This window comes from Lonchura striata, chromosome 6 (assembly GCF_050655825.1).
Source record: "Lonchura striata isolate lonStrDom1 chromosome 6, ASM5065582v1, whole genome shotgun sequence".
NCBI classification, from domain to species: Eukaryota; Metazoa; Chordata; class Aves; order Passeriformes; family Estrildidae; genus Lonchura; species Lonchura striata.
Window position 1 is genome coordinate 23572625 of NC_140708.1, and position 19318 is coordinate 23591942.

Consider the following 19318-nt stretch of genomic DNA (forward strand, 5'->3'; position numbering starts at 1 on the left):
AATTTTCAGAAGTTTGAAGCCTCTATAGGTCCTATTTGTATAGTATAAACAGCCTTTATCAGGTCTGCTAGTTAGGTACTTTCTTTGCTTGTGTTTTCCCATATTTGCTTGGCGAGTCAAAGAATTTTAATAATATTTTTTATTTGATTAAGTGCAGTTCTGAGAAACAGAAAAAATATTCCTGACTAAAATGATCTGCGTTTTCATTCACAGGCATGAGAGAAGCCAAGAGAAATTCATATTGCAAATGTTTTGACCATTGAGTTTTGTCATCCTTTCTGTTTGGGAGGAGCTGAATCAACTCTCCTCTTCCTCATACTTTTTAGAGTGGATTTATATCACTGGGGTCCCCAGGACTTCACCCACAGGCATTTTAATTACCCATGCGGCGGTACTGAGTCCAGTGGATTTTTGCCTGATTTATTATCGTGTGAGCAAGGGCCCCACCAAGCTGTGTGACTGCTGCAGTTAGTTTTGATTTGCACTGATGCAGCTGACAGAAGGAATTTACTTGAATGGTCTCACTGTTGCTGTGGCTCTTGCAATGTAATTAAAGCCAATGCTGTGTTGTTATCTCTTTAGACATGCACACTGTGCCTGCACCTCTTAGCTCACTTCTTGTGCCTACAACTGTCTGCTCTTCTGAGTAACTCCATTCACCAGCATCATTTTGTTGCTGGGCGTCTGCTGTGAAGGGACCGAGGTCCAGCATGACATGCTGGGGCATGTGTCCAAACCCTGACTGCAAAGAGCTTCCCACTGTTACCCATTCAGGGGAATGCCCTTGAGCTCAGGGAGAGCACGGGGTGTGTAGCATGGACAGGCATAACCTGTGCTGGACAGGCAAACAGGTGAGTGCAGGTAGGTGCCTGTTCTGCTGGATGTTGACTGCCTGGGCTCAATCTTAATCAAAAATGTGTGGTGTTAACAGTGTCTTTTGTTCAGTCTTTTGACTGAATGCCTCCCAGATGTTAATTTTTCATCTAGTTTTCCTTCACTGATTAATTCCAAGCACTGGTGTGCAGTTTGGCATGAATTTAGAAGCTGCTGATGCTCCAAGTGGTGCTGGTAAAGCTGCTTGTAGGAATGGACAAAACAGCAACTCCCTGAGGTGGCAAAAGTCTGCAGCCACATGTAACTGTGCCCAAACCTCTCAGAACAGAAGCAGTAGCTCTGAGGGTCCCCTGTGCCCAGCTGCCTTGTCTCAGTATTTCTCATCCTTCCCCCTCTCCCCAGGAGCCAAGGCACACACCAAAAGCTTTTAAGAAATCATAATCTATTCACTACCCCAGCACATTTGTCTGTTCAAGATTACCAACCTTAATTCTCCAGGCCTTTCTCCTCTACTGCTTGTAGCTTAGCATTTCTTGTTTATTTTTATTTTTATTTCCCATAGTGTACTGAAATGATGTGTACTGAAACATTTGTTCACACAAATAAGTGAAGGTGATAGCTTTCCTCCCTGACCACATGCTCTCTCTTCTGTTCCAAGTCTTAATTAAAATGATACTGCAGGAAGCAAATCAATTAACAGATACCTTACAAGATGCTTTATTCACTTACACATGTACACAAAATTACTTACAAGTATCACATTACTGCTTTAGTTTATCTGTTAGCAAATGCTGCTAATGAACTGCAGTGTTACCGAAATGGGTAACAGACACCTAGGAAACCAGGGAAAGTATTCAAATTTATCATTCTTCTGTCAAAAGAAATTTTACGTTTTGGTGTTCAGAATGTGTGCAAAAATTACTATCCAGTTTCCTGTGCACATTTGACAAATGACCTGCTTTGTGAAAGTCAAAAAATGCTTATATTGAGATCCCTTTAGTTAGTTACAAGTAGTAAAGTAGCTTATTCTTTATAAAAACAAAACTCTGATATATCTGTTCTTATGCTCTAACAGCATGTTTCCTCTAAGTCCCTGACCCAGCACATCAGCTCTGCCTGATCTGAAAGTTGATTACTGGACAGGAGGCCCTTGTCTCCATGATTTTTGATTGATATTTCTTAATAACACTCAGAATTTCTAGGTTGGACTTCAGTCTTACAATTGATTATTTTTTTTTAGTTGGATTAAATCTCTTATATTAGTGGAGAGCTGGAAATAACTTTATTATTTTTATTATGATCTGCCACACTGAAAGCCAAAACAGGTATAAAAGTGAACTTTAAAAATGTATGCAAAGTGAGAGATTTAAAAAGCCTATATGTCTATAGACATTGGCTTGAGCTAAAAGGTTATGAAGATCCTATTTATTTACAGGTTGTGGTCTCTGGGTCTGGATAATGCTAAGCTGCAATAAAATAGTGTAACATCCTGTTTGGAGTCATCTTGTAATGCTCCAACATGCAGCTCTGCCTGTGAAATACTGGGATATTACTTAACTCACTTGGCATGCTGTCTACCTGAGGCCCCCAAGCCTTGAAGTTCTGCTGGGTTTCCTGAGAGAAGCTGTAGGAATAGCAGATGATGGTGGCCAAGAGTTCCCAAAGCTTTCACAGCTGACACTGCCTGCCCTTTCTTTCACAAGGTGAAAGAAAAGCCTGGGTTGAAATACAAAAATCTCCCTGTTTTCTTGCACCTTGTGATGATAGTATGTTACGTACAGCGTTCTTGAAAGAACAGGATTAAACAGAATAGAATCTACAGCATTATTTTCTGAACCAAAACTAAAGCCACCGACTCAAAGCTTTGTTAAAAGTTGGAAAGTGTTTACAGAATAACTTGGGTTTAAATTATTTAAACTACTCTAAATGTTCAGAAACAAAGCTTTAACTTTTCTTCTCATCATTCCCACTGTAAGAAGCTTATAATTGGAGCCAGGCAAAGCAATTTTGATGTAATCAAGTCCATCAGAACATATAAGGCTAAAACAAGAATGAAGGTGCTGGGAAACTGAAATTACTCACAAATTCTGTTTGAACTTAGTGCATTGTTTTATACTAAAGAAATATGGATAAGGAAATTCTGGAAATAACAGATTAGCTTGTTTGTAGTGTTGACATGAAGTGTCAACAGAACATAAAAAACATTATTTCTAAAAGGAATTTTTAATTTTAAATTGCCATAATTAATTTTAAAATTGTTTAAATCATCACTAACACCTACAAAAGGCATCAGTTCTAGATCTAAAAAAGATAAAACTTTAAATTAATGAATTATTTTCTTATCCTGATATAAATGAGAAGCTTTGTTTTGTTCTAACCTCAAATGAATGATTTTCCAAGTTGCTGAAATACTTATTTACTTATCTTGAAATATGGGTATGACCATGCATTCTGCTGCTGATTTATATTGCCACCTTTCTGAATACCTGATATTTAACTGACTTTAGAAATCAATCATATACTTATCATAGAATAAAGAGGATCTATTAGTGAACAGAACCCATCTATTTTATTTTCCTCACACATCTTCACAGACATGCTGAGGGGGATTGCAGGCCTTTTGGGTGCAGGTTATTGAAGTTAGCTGCACTATAAGCTCTTCCTGTAAACAATCAATCAGCCTTTCAACTAAAGAACAGAGAAAAGGATTGGTATTTGTAAGATTCCTGCCTGTGCACAAGAGACTTCTATTGATCCTCAGACCAGGTAACTGTTGATTGCAAAAGGGTTATTGATCTCTTGTACTTTGGTTTCTTATTGCATTGCTGTCATCTGTGAGAAGAAAGAAAAATCACAGATTAACAATAACTCTCTGGCTTTGGTTTTACCTGGATTATCCCAGGTAAAACATCATTGTAAAAGGTGAGCTGGGAGATACATAAAAATCACAGGAATTCTAGAAAAATTTTTAATGGAGATGTTGGAATTACATTGATGAATTTCCTTCCACTTACCTTTTCTTTTACTAGATGTTTCTTTGTACCTTTGGAGGCATCTGTTTTTCCCAAGTGAATTAACAGAGCAAATGCATGCTTGTGGCTGCTGTGGTGACTTCCAGATGCCCTTGTCACTGCCACTAGGAATCCACTAGCAGCAAGCCATGCCTTTTCAGGCAGCATCCCAGGGCTCCCTGTATTGCAGACACTGGACTATTGTCATTTGGGGCGCTTCCCACTGTTGCCTTGCCACAGAGTGGGGAGCAGCTCCTGGATCCCTTTTGTGGAGCATCTTCCCAGGAGTTAATGGGTGGAGTACCTGCTGCCGTGGGGCAGCTGCAGAGGGCAGCCAGCCTCGCAGTGTGCCTGGCCCTGCACCAGGGAGCTCCAGGTAAGCCTCAGCGGGGCTGTGGGACAGCACGGTTCAGTGACCTGCCTTGGCCCATGCAGAGTGAGTGCCCAGCAGATCCGGGCTGTCAGCAAGGGCTCAGGGTCACCCCACAGCCTTTAGTGCTCCAGGACCTTTCCCTCGCTGGAGGTGCCTCTACAACCTTGGGTCTGCCCACTACTGTCACTCCCTGTGCCACCACACCCCTTCCCCCAGAACTTACCTGTTTTGGCTCGATCCTGTGTTTGACCTGCAAAGTATAAAGAATGAGCTATTAATTGTGACTTTCAGAGCCATAATCAAAGGTGAGAATTCAAATGAGTAACACATTAGAGTTGCAGGAACTTTTTATCTTTTATTCGCTACTCTGAATCTTTTATTCAGTTTTGCTCCATCTAGTGTCAGTGCTTGGGAACTTGATCTTGTCTTATAGCCCTCGACTTGTTTATATGAAATTTCACTACTCCACAGGGAAATGAACTTCATCCTAGTCCCATTCCTACAATACTACTCCAGCATTTTCTGGTGTCTTTGCTAAAGAAAACTGTCACAGGAGATTTGGTGGGCAGGGACAATCCATGCTTTGCATAGTTTGCCTCAGCCTTTTTTCCTTCTCTGAGAGAAATTTTGTCACTCGTGTCTTTCAGAATGCTCTGCCAAAATTTTCTGTTCACGTGGAATTCACTGCCCTGTTAGTGTCTGTAAGATTCTGACTCTCATCCTTCCAGTCTGACTTGAGCATACAGTGCATGGGAGACCATATAGTGAGGCACAGGCTGGAACCAGAGGCATTTTTTCTGTTTTGCTGTTTTTCCTCCCTTCTTTCTTTCTCTGGTTTGGGGCTGGGGTGAGTCAGCACAGCTATGTTCCCATTCTGCCTGCTTTGCCCAGCCCTTGGGAGCTTCCAGGGCAGCCACAGAAAGTGTCTGCTGCTGGAATGCAAGGACAAAGGCTCATCTCTACCTGCCTGCTTGCCTGCTGACCACACTGGAGGTACCTGGGGCTTGTTTCAGCCCTCCTTTGCCTGTGCTAGTCTGGCACTTTGCACACACAAGGTATTTATTTTAGTGACACAGCTCTGACATTACTGAAGAGGTATCAGTTATGCAATAATATTTTTCAGCTTGTTGCAGTTTGTGGCAGGTCTTTCCCAGAAAGGAGAGGCATTTCAAAACATAACCAGGGACCTGATATAGGTTGTGCTTATGAACTTGTCAAAAATTTCTTCACAAAAAATAACAGAGTTTAGCCTGTGAAGTGCTACATTTTTTTTGTCTGGATGTGTAGCCAATTTAAAAAATACAGTATTTTCCCCCACTTTTAACAACAGATTAATACAGAATAGGCCAGTGCAAAGTGATGTGGTCTAACTGAGGTGAATCAGCATTGGATAAGGTTCTCCTGCCTGTGTCACAGGAGAAGAAGCTGGCAGAGAACTGCTAGTAAGGGCAGTTCCTAAGTGGTCTAATCCTAACTCAATTCTCTGCATATATAAAGAGAAAAGAAGAGATTGGTTGGGAGGCCAATGCTACCCTGAGATAATGGCCATCTTGCTGATGCTCTCAGGCAATCTTCCCATTTTTGACAATGCCAGTTCCTGCAAGACAGGACAGTCCAGCCTTCCCTGGCACCTCAGTTGCACTTCCCTTGTGCCAGATATCCTTGAACAGCCTGGTACCTGAAGATTATTTTCATGTTCTACCACATTAATTTTTGGCAGGGCCAGTTCCTTGAGAGAGTAGAGAAGGGTGACTGCCTGAGCAGAACATACAGCTGTGCTGGGATGGGGAGAAGAGAAGCAGGCCTTTCTCTAGACATGGGACATCCTTTGCTCCTGTGCTTTGCTCTGCTTCAGGGAGTCATGGAAGCTCATTCACAAACACTTTAAAACGTCCATTTCTGCCTACAGGGTTAGTTATTCTTCTTATCCCCAGCTTCCACCTCTCCTGTGCCAGCACAAGCATTTCAATGTCTGTATAGTAAATAAGACTTGGGAGTCAGCCAGGTGCTGTTTTAATGCACACACTGAAACACACACAAAAATCTAACAAGTTTTCAGGCAGTGTTTTTCCTTTATAAGACCATGCAAATTTTCCATTGACTCTGTGAGTCTCTGCAAAGTGTCTTTTAACCCCATTTAAATCCATATGGAAAACCTTTAAGCCCATAAACTTCTGCAAACTGCTGAGAAGTACACCACAGATCCCCGAGCACTTGCAGCAGAAGTCAGCATCCCTTGGTGGTTACTCATTGATTTCTTTCAGCTTGCTATTTGTGCTCTGACACCAGGCTGTAAAGTACGCATGGAATATGGAGAGTGGATGATTATAAGCAACAATCAGGAGAAAAACAAATAGCTATGCTGATATTTAGTGCAGGTTGTTCAAGGCAGAACTCTTGGACAGTAGGAGATCAGGGAACTGAAATAAAATTATGCGATACACTCTACACATGATCTTAAAAAAGGATCTGCAAATAATCGTGTTTTCTGAGATGGCACTGACAAAAATTCTTAGGATCTGAAATCGGTGATTCTTTTTTCATAAGTCTAGTGGGAACTTGTGTGCAGAAATTAAATGTGATACAGAAAAACCTGTGAGTTGGAGCATGCAGGAGCTCCAATTCGATGCTGTTCTTGTCTGACTAACACCTGCGGCACTCCTGAGCCTCTTGCACCAAGAGGCCTTGGTTTGTGTTGGTTTTAAGCTGTCCTTTAGCTATGATAGCAGCTTGATTCCTAGCTAATCCCATGTTGTCACTTCTCTGACAAGCCCTAGCAGCACAAAGCTACTCAGTTTGTTTGGCAGACTGGTGCTGCCAGGGAGCAGGAGGCTCTTTGCTCGGTGGCATCTAATCCTTGAGTTACCCTGGGTGCCTGCTGACAGGGGTGAAGAGTGTACTCTTCAGAAACATTTTGTCTTTTTTTTTTGTATCCAGACTTGCAGCAGCTCTAGGGAAGGGTAGAATTACTCCTCCAGTGCTGGAATAATTTGCACCAGCACGTTTGCCAGCAGCGACCACGACGGCTGTGGAAGGAATTGCCTCTGACAGGTGTCTGAATATTACCAGGAAAGCATTCTCCTGATTCGGCAGGTTTGGCACCAACTCCTACAATCAAATAATTTAGAGCTATTCAGGACTAGCCCCAAACAGTTGTGCAGAAGGGTAGGAAGGAGTAAGGATTTCTTCCCTGTTTGGCAGCTGTGAAAAGGTCAACCACAAAGGCAGTCCCCAGATCCAAGAGGAGAACAGGAGCCCTGGGCCAGGTGCCCTCCCAGAGAATGTGGAGGGTGGCCAGGGGAGCAAAAAATAGCCAGAAGGGTGGCTCTGCCCATCAGGCTCATAGCTGGCATCACTGAGGTATACAGTGTCATTGAAATGGGTTTAATGAATTAATCTCTCCCTAGCAGTTTGTGCCATAAATATGTGTGTTGTGTGTATATATATATATATATAGACTATCTTTCAGGGGCTGTGTGTGTATTCCCTCAATCCAGGAATGGAGCTGGGAGCCTACAGAGTGTCTTACTGCTGCTTTTTAAAGCCTGCTGTCCCCAGCATAGTGCAAAGCTTTATGTCCTTGATTTTGAAGTGTGTGATAAAAAGATTAATTTCATTTTATGGAAAGGGTAACCTGAGCCAGGGACGTGTCCAAGGTTGTTCAGAAGAACAAGTTCAGCTAGCCAGGGCAGTGCCAGAATTAGGAAGAAAAAACAGTTTATTACTCTAGTCACTGGTGACTATTGCCTCAACACAGAATGGATATTGACATTTTATTTATGCAAATGTATATTACAAGGAGTTGAGACAGCTATTTCTGCTGAGATTATTTGCCCATTTTTTAACATTTGCACTCACATGGAGTTGTTTAGATCATCTCTACCCATCCTTAAATTTATTTGCAATAGCATGCATTATTATGGCATTTGTGAAGCTTTAAATATTTTCCATTAAACTCAATTCCCAGTATGCATGCTGAGGAAACCTAAAGCAGTGAATACAGCCTTCAGCCTATCAGCCACCCACTACTCCTTACAGTGCTGAGAGAGGAATTGGATTGGATGTGTTCTGGTGTATCAACAGAGCCGCAATTGTCTTGTGCAGGTGGTATCTACTCAGTGAAGTGCAGATGCACTTGTGCCTAAGAGGACTGGAGCCCTCCAAGCTGTCTTCCACTCCCCTTCTCGTGACAGTTCTTCACTGCTGGTCTTAGGTCATGGTGGCAATGTGAAGAGAGGCTCTGTAGTGACAACAGACCTCACAGGAATAATTTGTGTTTGATTTTGCAAAGCTTATTTGGATCACTGGAGAGGTTAAGTGTCCCTGCTCACTCTGTTTTTCCTTCTATGTAAACCACTGACAATTTCTGAAAACTTTGTTGATGTGATGATTGAACTGTATGTAGAATATCCTACTTGTCAGAATGAAAGATCTTGTGAAGGTCTGCTTGGGAAACCAAGAATGGCAAGTGAAAAAACAGCTTAGGGCACCACTGAGGGATGTTAAGAGAATCCATTCACACAGAGGTGCCAAAGATTCTGCTGAGTCTACGTGACTGGTCTGCAACAGATCCAAGAAGATCAAACTGATGGTTTAAAATATTACTGGGACAGCAAAAGAAAAAATAGGCTTGTTTTAGGAGAGTAAGGATAGATGCAGGCAACTTGCTGCCAGGCTGTGGGCTGAACTTAGTGTTCCTGTGAATACCTGGCACTGTATGTGAGAGGCTGCAATGCATTTCAGTGCCCAGAATCCTGGGAAACCTGTGCTGTCCATATTGTCCATATTCACCCTTTTCCCTTATGCATCACTCTTTCAGTGACACTCTCAGACAAGGGTAAAGTCTCTTTTTTTCAATTTGTATTTTTTAAGGATTTTGGTTTGTAAATTTAGGGACCATTTTTCAAAGGACTTCCACATGTGGCATTTTCAAGTACCCATTCTAGCATCAAAACTAGATCTCCAGTTACATTTATTTATGAGCTCAGACTCCAGTGACTGGACAGACTGTGTCTCACATTTGGAAGTGATGGGACTCACGTCTATGTTTTTGGCTTCCTGTTTGTTAAATTATGTGTTCTGCAATTCACAGTGTTGTAGACCAAGTTTGGATCAGAAAGAACTCTTTCTCATCTCCAAAACAAGATCTTTGTCTTTCTATCTGACTTTAAACCTGTATGAAGGATATTATGTTCTTAGATCAGATCTTGTTCACTGTCCCTGCCTGTCAGGCTACAGACCTGAACATGACAAAATGCTAGGGAAAAGACTCCTGGTTCAGATGTTTAGGCTGCCACAGTTCTGGTAGTTGGAAGAAACTGCAGCCCATCACTGAAACCTGCACACAATTGCCCAAACCTAGTCTTTTCCATGCCATCAATCTGTGATGTTTATTTTTTCCAAGTGGATGATTTCCCCTCCTATGCAATGTGTGGCACTGTTTTTGGTGATTTTTAGAACATATTAGAGGCTTTCAAAGTGCAGTAACATTCTAAGACCTGTTCCATTCATCTAAAGAATGCTACAATTCTCAAAAGTATCCTGTGTTTCTCAAGCACAGTCTAGCAAAGGAGAGAGAAGTTGGTCCTTTAAAAGTCAGGAGGGAAAATATAAGAGAATATTTAGATGAGGCTTTGGATAGGAAAAGAAAATCACCAATACACTTGGCAAGCATCTCCCATGCTCCTCCTCTCTTGCATAAAACATCAGAAGAACCTGTGTATTGCATTTAGAACCTGATTTTCTACTGGATTATTTACATGGAGTCCCGTAGAACCCAGTGAATGGCATAGGGAATTTTGTGTGCGCTGTTGCCTGGATATGTTGGCAACAGATTCATTTGTGGCAGATTTAAAATATATACCTTTTCCTTTTTAGTAAACATTCTGTGTCTCTCCACCCTTCTCCTTGTCTCTGTATGTCTCTTTCTTTGTCTCCTGTCAAAATAAATCTGGCTGACATGCACTGTAGTTAACTCAAAATATTGCCAGCATTAAATGTACCCAGACATTTTTATGAATACATTAAACTTGCATGAAATTTTTAGGCATTATAATTTACCAAGCTTACACCAAGATGGCATTTGATACTGACATGAGCTATTAATTAAAAAAGAGGACGTTAAATAATTGTCAGTTGACATATAAATTGCTGTTTTGTTGGCTGACAGAATCTTGCCTCAAGCCTTTTTCTTCTCAAGTGTTCGTAAATATCCCGTTGAGTTTAAGGGCAACCCATTGTGAATTGATTGTTTAAATCTTAATGTTATGTACCTGACTAAATAAAGTGGTAAATTCTGTTAATTATCTCACAATGAGCTGTCAGTATCATGTGAGTATCAAAGCACTTGTGTTTTAAGTATTTTGGAAATTATCAAGGGGGATGCATCCGAATATTTCCTGATTTTAGTGAAAATCTGTTCTTGGAAAGGGTCAGTTATGTTCAGTACCAGGTAATTGGGGTTCTGACACAGAGGATGATTGTGTGCATCAAGATCTTCAGCTGGTACGAGGCTGAGCAACTCCATTGGCTGTGGAAGTGCAGTGCTGGGTGATGCCCACTTGGAGTATTTCCCAGCTAGGGAAATATGGAGTGGCTGGTGGCATTTGTAGGAATAATGATGTAAAATTTAAAACAAAATTTGGCTGAAGGTGAATTTGGTTGAGTGTTCTATCAGTTGGATTAAGTATTTTTTTCCCGAACAAGCATTAATAATCATCCCTGGTCAAACAGAAAGTGAAGCTGTTTGCAGAAGATTTGCCAGTTCTCCTCTCCAGTCCTAAAGGGATGGTGTCTCCTAACACCATCATGAAGGTTTCAGGTTCCCTTTCCCTGAGGGATTCAGGATGGCTGTATGGGTGGGGAATAATCCAGGTGATTTCAGATAATGGACTTCACTTTATCAGAGGGTTTTGTAGGACTGGCCACAGGTCTAAAAATCTCATAAATTAGAATTCCTTAGGGAACTGAAGCAAGTAGGTAAAATAAATTTAGACCTAATTATCATATGTGTCTCTGGTGACCTAAATAAATCCTACTAAATATTAGTTTATTTGGGGCATTTTTAAATGTTTATAGGCTCTGGTAGTATTTTTACTGCCAGAGGTTTCCTCAAAACGGGTAGAAGGCTATTCTGTTTCCACAGATTATTACCAGCATTATAGAATCCCTTAGTGACCTACCAGAGAGTAATACATAGATGCCCTGAAGGGAATGAGAACAAAGATTTGCTAGTAAATTACTGATTACCACAGCAGAATTGAAAAGTACACTGATTAAGAAGTGGCAGTGGATTTCTAAGTTTTTTTCTACTCAGCCATAAAAGTGTCATCTTTAACTTAAATAGTTTTGCCCCAAAATATTGTGGAATTACAGTTTCTCTCAGTGTCAGTGACTCTAAGGCAAAATGTTTCTGTGTTGTGTCACACTTCTAAGCCTTAAGACCAGAATTTTGTCATGAAACTGGAAATTTCACTCTACCTTTTAGCAAATGCCTGCAGACAGGATAAGGAAATATCAAAGAGGTCAATGTAAGGTCACCATTAAAGATGTTAAATTTTGCTGCCACCACAAAGTCATTCACTTCCCTAGAAAGATAAGAGGATGATGTAAAAAATGTTCAGTCTGTCTCTGAAGGAAAATACGACACATAATAAACAGCAAAGTGAGCTAGAGAAGTCCAGTGTGGAACAATTCATAGATCATCCTGTCTGCATTCCAGGCAGTAAATCTACCACTGCCTTCCGTGTTTCTTCTTGTCTTTGTCCCTCTCATCCCTTTATTCCCTTTTCTCTTGACTCTGGTCTCTGGCTTTTCTGTTCTGGCTTAGCTCTTTCTCAGGACTTTGTTCGTTGTTCTGTCTACACTGTCGTGAAAGCATAGTAAAGTTTAACAGGTATTCTATGTTTGTTCTTCTGACCTTATCGTACATAGTCCTAATCTTTTTCAGGTTTATGCACAGAAATTGCTGGTAGACTGGTCAGGCGCTCAAACCCAAAATGGCCTTACTGTCTCTGGGTAAGGGGGAGGAAGGTGAAGGGCAAAGAGGCATCCCTCCCAGCAGGAATGATCAATGCATGACCCTGACATGTAAGAGCCCAGACTGAAGGGAGTTTTCAGAACTGGGATGCAGACACAGTAACCTTAGAAGGAGACATTTGTCCAGAGTTTGTTGTTATTATGCATAGTACAAACAAACAAACAAAAAAGAAGCTTCATCACAAGTGTTTGGAGGATTTTCATTTTAAAAAGAATCTCAGTCTGCTGGGTTTTCCTGTGTATTTCTGAAATGTTGAAAAGCAGTTAGAAGAAAATTCCTTTTCCCATACAGATTCACTAGATATCCCAGTCCTCTAGAGGCTTGCCATGTGTGTATGTGCAGTCATTCCAACATGGGGAAGCATCATGCATAATGAGAGAGAAATCAGAAAACACAATGACTCTTACCTTCTTTCCATTTTGCCATCTGACTCTAAAGTGAGAAGAGGAAAATGTGGTTAGTTGAGAATCAAGGAACAGAGTGGTGATAGGCCTCCACAGAATTTGTGAGGAGGCAACCAGGATTACATAGTTACAGCTGGAAAAGATCCAGCCATCCTTTCTGAGGCAAAACTCTTTGATATTGGTTGTGTCATGCAACTTTCCTAAGCCCTTATTGATTCTTCCAGCTGGAATATCTCATGACAATTTTCTCAGAGCTGTGTTTTAGCTAATACTTTGTCTGGTTTGAGTTTGGTTGTAGCATATCCCCTGGGTATCATGAGAAACAACTTTGAGGCTAAAGAGTAGACTTGGTTATAGTGAAATGTGAATCTGCAGTTCTAGGCAGTCCAGCAATTCAGACACTCTTAAAATAGTTCTTCACAGGAAAACCTGTGAGGTGTTGTACATACACAATTGCTAACACTGATGCTAAGATCTTCTGTATCAGAATATGAGGAGAGTCAGATCTATGGAAAAGGGATAAGGAGTATTTTGTCTTACCTCCAAAGTCACTGTCAATCATTTTGGCTTTGATCATGCAGATTATTACTGCTACAAAAGCGATTGCTAGAACTGCTCCCAGAGTAACTCCTATAATAACATATGTGTAATCTGCAAATATTGAAAACAACTCAGTGAGTATACGCCTTTACATAATAAATACATTCTTTGAGTTTCAGATGTAACACATCCCTAAAAAAAAAATGCTGAGCCAGAGTAGGTGCCTGAGAAGACTCTGAGTCTATTCTTTAAAATCTGTGCATAAAATGAAGCCATGTGAACTTGTGGCTAAAGGGCTCAAGGGTGTTTTTTGATAATGAACAACTTCAGCTTTTAGTGTGTGCCAGTCTCAGCTGAGTTTTAGAACCAGGGCTTTACAAATACCCCAAAAGCAAAATCCCCCATCCACACTCCTTTGCCAATCTGCATCCTTCCAAACTGTTATTGCTGCTCCCAGATATGCGCATATCCACCTCCCTGTCCCTCGCCTCCTGCCTTGCCCAGCTGTTCTGCCTCTGTAAGCCTTTGCTGGGAGGAAGGGGAATTGGAAAGTGTAAACTATGTCTTGTGATTTGGCATCACTGTGTGTACATAAGGGTTGTATGTCAGGCAGGGGGTGCCTGTGTTCAGGATCTGAGTCCCATGCTCTGGACTCTGCAGCATAGGCAACTACAAACTCACAGTGTTTATCTTCTACACCTAAAAAGTATATGAAGTCTTCTAAGGACATTCAGTTTTGTTATTTTACCTCTAATTTCCTGTCTGGATGTGTAAATCCCACCATGAACTCACCTATTTCCTCCTCTGGGTTTCCAGAAGCATGTACTTTTGCTCTCCAAAAATCTGGAATGGAAATATTTTAGCCTGTTAGGACATTGAGCAGAATGTCATTTCTGCCATTTTCAAGGGGATAGTTGATTCTAAGAAATCTTAGGATAGAATTCAAGGCTTCCTGCAGTAGTGAAATGTTATCAGTCAAGTTAATGAGGGCATCCTAGAGATGTGGCCACACTGTGCCAGTTTTTGACCAGAAGAGAAAATACAATTCCAAAAATTTGTGTTGCCTTAGCACTGTTTCCATTCCATGTTTTGTCACTGCAAGCCAGAAAGCTATATACAAGAGAAGATGCTATAAATCAAGGAAAAGATTACAGATGCACTAAAGCTAATAAAACACGCTAATAACTGAGGATATGGCATAGCCCAACACCCCTTTTCCCATGAATCCAAATCCTGCCTGGAGTTCCAGTCTTCAGAATGTAATTTATTGCTGGCAGAAAAGAGTCTTTTCCTCTTGCAAGCAAATTTTGTAGGCTGGAAACAAACCTTTCCAGAGAATTCTATACCAAATGCCCTGTTCATGGGACACCTCCTGGCCCTTCCCTTCTCCATAAAGTCACTGAGCCATGGTGCCCGATGCTCAGAGTGTGCAGGCCCCCAGAATGAAGTGGCTTTACAGAAAACATTTAAACATTTTCTTGCTAAATACTTTAGCAAGAAAACAGAATCAACTTTTTTTAAAAACTGAGAAAAAGGAGAGGTTGTATTTACTTTTAATGTTGCTTGGTTGTCACAGAAAATTGTTTAAAATGTACACTCAAATGTTTTTTTCAGTAAAGGATATTTCCACCAAGGCCTTTTTAAGTTGCTCCAAATGATGTAACTGATGTAGCTGCATGAGATGCTGGACCATGAGAAGGCTTTGAAGGCAGATATGACTCCTGCATTCTACACCTGTGTGCTGCTCAGCTCCTGCCTCCTGCACGAGCTTCAGGCACAACACGAAGTCACCGCTCCTTGGCAGGGTGACAGTCCATGGGGCACCTGGAGGGGACACAGCCGCTTTGCACACAACATCATCTTTTCATTGGCATTCCCCACCACAGACTGGGAGGGAGTGTTGTCTGGCTGAAAGCCAAGTAGAATTGCAGTGTCTTAAGTGCACTTAGTTTTCCTACTGCTGAGGTGTCCAACATCGTATGTCCCAGCTCCTCCTCTCCACATTTTGTGGACAAAGAATTTTATTTTCTCGAGGTTTTGGGGTCTTCTTTCATTTGTTGTCCAGTAAAATGAATGCTAGAAACATGACTACTTTTAAGCTTGATGCATAGTCCTTACATTCCAAAACAAGGCATTTTGGTAGATTTACAGAAATAATCTTCTATCTGCTTTTCAGACTACTAAAACTCTTGAGCTGAGTGTGGGCCCTGGGGCTTCCAGAGTTATGCCAAAAAAATCTCAAAAAAATCTGATATATTGGGTGGTTTATAACAGATTTATTTTTATTTCTTGGTCTGAAATCACATTTCTATTCCAAAATCTTAATAAATTACAAATCAAGCTTCAAAAATCTGGAAAAGAGCTTGAGTTAAAAAAAAAAAAAATGGGAACTATAATTCAGAGCTAAAAGTCCTTTTTTTTTTTTTTTTTTTTGCCAAACTCTTCTACATAATGAAAATGTCTGGGAATTTACTTTGTACAAGCAGAAATATTTTCTCTCCAAAACCTCCATGACACTCAGAAAAGGAGTTGCAAGGGATAGAGAATCTATGCTTATACTGATTATACTAAATGACCAAAATCAAAGTTATAAAGATAAGGAAATTTAAAAAGAGCAAAAAGCTCTAAGGCTATACAGTGGGCACAAAAAGCATAGCTTCTGGTTTTTCCGTATTAAAAACTAGTCTCTTTGCTCTCGCCTGTGATTTTATTTCATTATAAATTTTAAAAAAACACCTTTCTTCTATCCCCTTAATTATTCTTTGTGCTCATATGAAAAATGTTTTAAATTCAAGCATAATAAAAGTGATATTGTATTACTTTTATTATCCTAATGATCATAATACAAAGACCTTAATGTATGCTTTCTAATGGAATTAAACCAGTGACAGATTATGTGTTTTATGGCAGAAATAATATTTTACATGGAATATTTTATGTAGGTCAGTTTAATATATTGAGATTAAATTATTAGTTTCTTTTTAAAAAGAGAGGGAAATTCCTGAAAACCCACAAGACTAAAGAGAATATTTTCAATTCATACTTTCAATATGCTTTTAATTAAGGTTTAATATCATTTACTGGATGCTGCTTAAATACTGCTTGCTTTCAAAGACTGTGTTAGGTGAATTCTATTTGTTTCAGTTTTTTCTTGGGCGGAAATAGGTGGATTAACTACTGCAAATACACGTTTTTCTGTTTGATTTTTATCTTATCTGCAATTTAGATCTTTTGGGGATGTACAAAAACCTCCTATTTGGGGTGGGTTAGAAATGATGGTTTAAACCCCGCAGTGCTCTAGTCCCAGGCAGCGCTCTAGTCCCTGTGCTGGATTTCTGACTCGCTGTCGGGAGTTTAGACTAACATGCCTTGAACAAACCCTCTGGACTTGCAGAGTGTTTGCCCCTGTGTGGAGGAGCCTAGCAGATGAATTTGATACCCACGCTCGAGTGACTCGAGGATCATTTTTCAGAGGGGCTGGAAGCCGGCGCTCCGCGCGCTGTGCTGTGTCCCGGCTGGGGCGCGGTGCGCGCAGCGCTGGGGATGCGCCCCGGCTCCGGCAGCGCCGGGAGCCCGCCGCGGGAGCCTCCAGCCGCCGCGGAGCGCCGTGGTGAGTGCTGCTGGCACAGCAGCCCGCGGATGGGCCCGGTACAGGTGGGGCAGGAGAGAGGAGCGGAGGATGCGCCGGGGAGCCGGGCCCTCAGCGGGAAGCTCTCCCTGCGGCCGCAAACACTCGGTGACACAGAGCGGCGCTTGCCGCGGCAGGGCAGAGCTGCTGAGCGGGCGATGGAGCCGCAGATAAACTCGCCGGGCCGGGATCTCGGTGCCACTCTGGGCGGACTCAGCCCTCCCCAGACCTTGCTGCACGTAGAGCTGAGCCAAGAGAGAGCAGCTGTGCCTGTGTCACTGCTGTGTCTGTGTCACTGCTGTGTCTGTGTCACTGCTGTGTCTGTGTCACTGCTGTGCCTGTGTCACTGCTGTGCCTGGGCTCCCTGCGACGCAGCTCCGCTCACGCGGTGCCCTTGCCCAGAGGTCACAGCCAGGAAAACGGTGCAGAATGCAATTTGGGCATCAAATCAGGGAGCAGGAAGAGCTCAATTTCCCCACCGGATTAGGCGTTGCAAACCATTCCCAGCCCTAACCTGCAGTGATAAACAGCAATGTGTGCCTCGTCTTTCCAAGTACACAGCATTGGCCTTGGTTCCTTTGCTTGTTACCTCCTGCTTCCAATTTTCTTCCCCTTCCTCCACCAACTCTTATTTCTCCTCATTGCAACAGATAATGGCTAGTCCTGTGGCATTGCAGCAGCCAGGAGCTCGCTGCCATTTATAATGGAGGCAGCAAATAGGAAAGGAAGGAAATCTCTGGGAGCCCCAGAGGCAGGGTAGAGCACCGCTGCAGATCTGTGGACAGCTTTGCAGAAGGTGAGGCAGGACAGGATATCCAGTGGATGCAAGCTGGAAACACCCGTCTGCATGTCTCAGGTGGGGCAAACTGCTCCTGCGGGATTCCCAAAGCGTAGATGGTAATTTTCTGTGAATGTCTGCATGAAGCAGGTAGTACGGGAGGAGGTAAAAGCTGAGGCTTTTGCCACCAGAGGGTGGTGCCTTCCCCCTTAACAAACTTACGGGGACGGCAGTAGCCCCTTGAACTGCTGCCAGCTCCCCACTCCGCGTTAGACAGCGCTGTCCCAATGCTCGTATGACCCCTGCTGAGGCTTCCTAGCCATGAGCCCCACTTCCCTGCACAGCGTGGAGATGAGTAAGAATGAAGTAAAAAACAGGTTGTGAGAAAGCCCTGCTTTGGGCCAGCAGGGAGCATTAGAAGCAGTGTGAGTCAGGACCATGAAAGTCCAGTAAGGGAGAGTCCAAAAGCAGCTTGCAGTCAGCATGCACGCAGGTCAATTTTCCCTCAAACTCGACTGAAATACTGTTTCCTGTACAGGGAGACAAAAACAAAAAGTACTAAACAAGGTACTCAGCAGGTGCTCATCACATCTGCAAAGCTGCAGCCATTTATTCACTCTGCCTTTTGGATCGTGCACAGCTGAGCCCTTTGCACCCAGAATAGGAAATGTGAGCTAGCATACTCAGCAAAGTACCCCTCTGGCTCAACAAATGGTTGTTTTTTTTTTTTTCTCCAAGAAACAGAGTTTTACACAAGATATAGACAATTAAGCTAGGGAATAAATAAGCCCATCAAGCTCAGGAATAAAAGTTCTCAGACAGAGTGGAAAACAAATAAGTTAGATCACTTACGTAAGAGAAGAAATGCTGTTGGTGCTGATTTCCAGCTTGTTAGTAAGGTCATTATGAAGTTGTGACAACAGAATGGTTGCACCCAAGTGTTCATGAATTTTGCTCATCTGCAGTGACTGAAAAAACAAGCTGAAGTAGGTCACATGATTGTTGAGAAACTAAAGTCACATCCTGAGTAGTTAGATTTGCAAACAGAAGTTCCCTTTTTTGGGTTTCAACTCAATACATAAATAAACTTGAAAATGTTTGAAGAAGATGGACAGCCAACAGTCACAGCCTGGTCAACTGTTTTGCTCTCTAAGGCATCTTTAAACAGGAACAGTTATTTTTGCATATCAAAAGCATCCTACCATAGTGAATTTGTTTCTGCTGAAATCTTCTAAATCCGTGGATAACCAAGTGGATTTTCTGTCTTACAAAAGTTTTCTGAGGCATTCTCTTTCAGCATTGCTAGCTTTCTTATGAACTCAACTTGAATACTATCATGTTTTCAGCAGAGCACTTATTTGAATATTTCCCTTTCATAATCAGCTTTTTCAGGAGTAGAGAAGCAGCACACTATGGCTGCTAAACCACTGCAAGGCAGTTCCCAGACACTAACTTCCTAGGAAAAATATCTTGATGCCCCTGTCCTATTTTGCTGTGTGAAGCATTGATACAACTGACTGAGTGTGGCAGATATCATAGAAAGTATTTGTTTCTGCTTTGACCTGTAGTGTTGGTGTGTACACACACGTGTATGTGTGTGTAGTCCATTTTTGCTCTTTCTCTGCTCCTGGTTCTCTATGGGATTAGAGCTGGAAACATCAAAACCAAGCAAACAAAAATCTCTGCACCAGCTGGATGGGAAATATCAGTTT

At 41.9% G+C, this 19318-nt stretch overlaps 2 protein-coding genes across 6 annotated transcripts in view; one reads left to right on the plus strand and one right to left on the minus strand.

Annotated features, from left to right (window-relative positions):
- Nucleotides 1–19318, plus strand: part of C6H10orf71 (chromosome 6 C10orf71 homolog) — a 72894-nt gene that overhangs the window by 8215 nt on the left and 45361 nt on the right. The window contains exon 1 of one of the 3 annotated variants that reach the window (XM_031505250.3): nucleotides 16685–16810. The exons of 1 other annotated variant lie outside the window; for it this stretch is intronic. The gene's annotated coding sequence lies outside the window, so the exon portion shown is untranslated. Of the gene's footprint in view, nucleotides 1–16684; nucleotides 16811–19318 lie in introns of those variants that run through there. One more of the 3 variants, XM_031505249.2, reaches the window with a different exon arrangement.
- On the minus strand, nucleotides 1534–18637 carry TMEM273 (transmembrane protein 273). 3 transcript variants are annotated; one of them, XM_021539251.4, is made up of 7 exons: nucleotides 18459–18637; nucleotides 13993–14043; nucleotides 13201–13311; nucleotides 12664–12688; nucleotides 11698–11804; nucleotides 4442–4468; nucleotides 1534–3666 (listed from the first exon to the last, which is right to left on the minus strand). In XM_021539251.4, exons 1-7 carry the CDS (start codon nucleotides 18550–18552, stop codon nucleotides 3623–3625), a joined length of 459 nt encoding a protein of 152 aa, XP_021394926.1. In that variant the 5' UTR covers nucleotides 18553–18637; the 3' UTR covers nucleotides 1534–3622. The 3 variants fall into 3 exon arrangements, with proteins under 3 accessions (XP_021394926.1, XP_021394933.1, XP_085439761.1); XM_021539258.4 differs by lacking the exon at nucleotides 11698–11804 and having other exon boundaries at nucleotides 18459–18616; XM_085583635.1 differs by lacking the exons at nucleotides 1534–3666; nucleotides 11698–11804 and having other exon boundaries at nucleotides 4438–4468; nucleotides 18459–18616.

Excerpts from the sequence above, each read along its gene's own strand:
- TMEM273 (XM_021539251.4), bottom strand. The coding sequence starts at position 18,552 with ATGAACACTTGGGTGCAACCATTCTGTTGTCACAACTTCATAATGACC. Across the intron at positions 4,469-11,697 it reads CTGCAGGCATTTGCTAAAAG|GTCAAACACAGGATCGAGCC; the intron begins GTAGAGTGAAAT and ends TATACTTTGCAG. Across the intron at positions 3,667-4,441 it reads ACAGGATCGAGCCAAAACAG|ATGACAGCAATGCAATAAGA; the intron begins GTAAGTTCTGGG and ends TTCTTCTCACAG.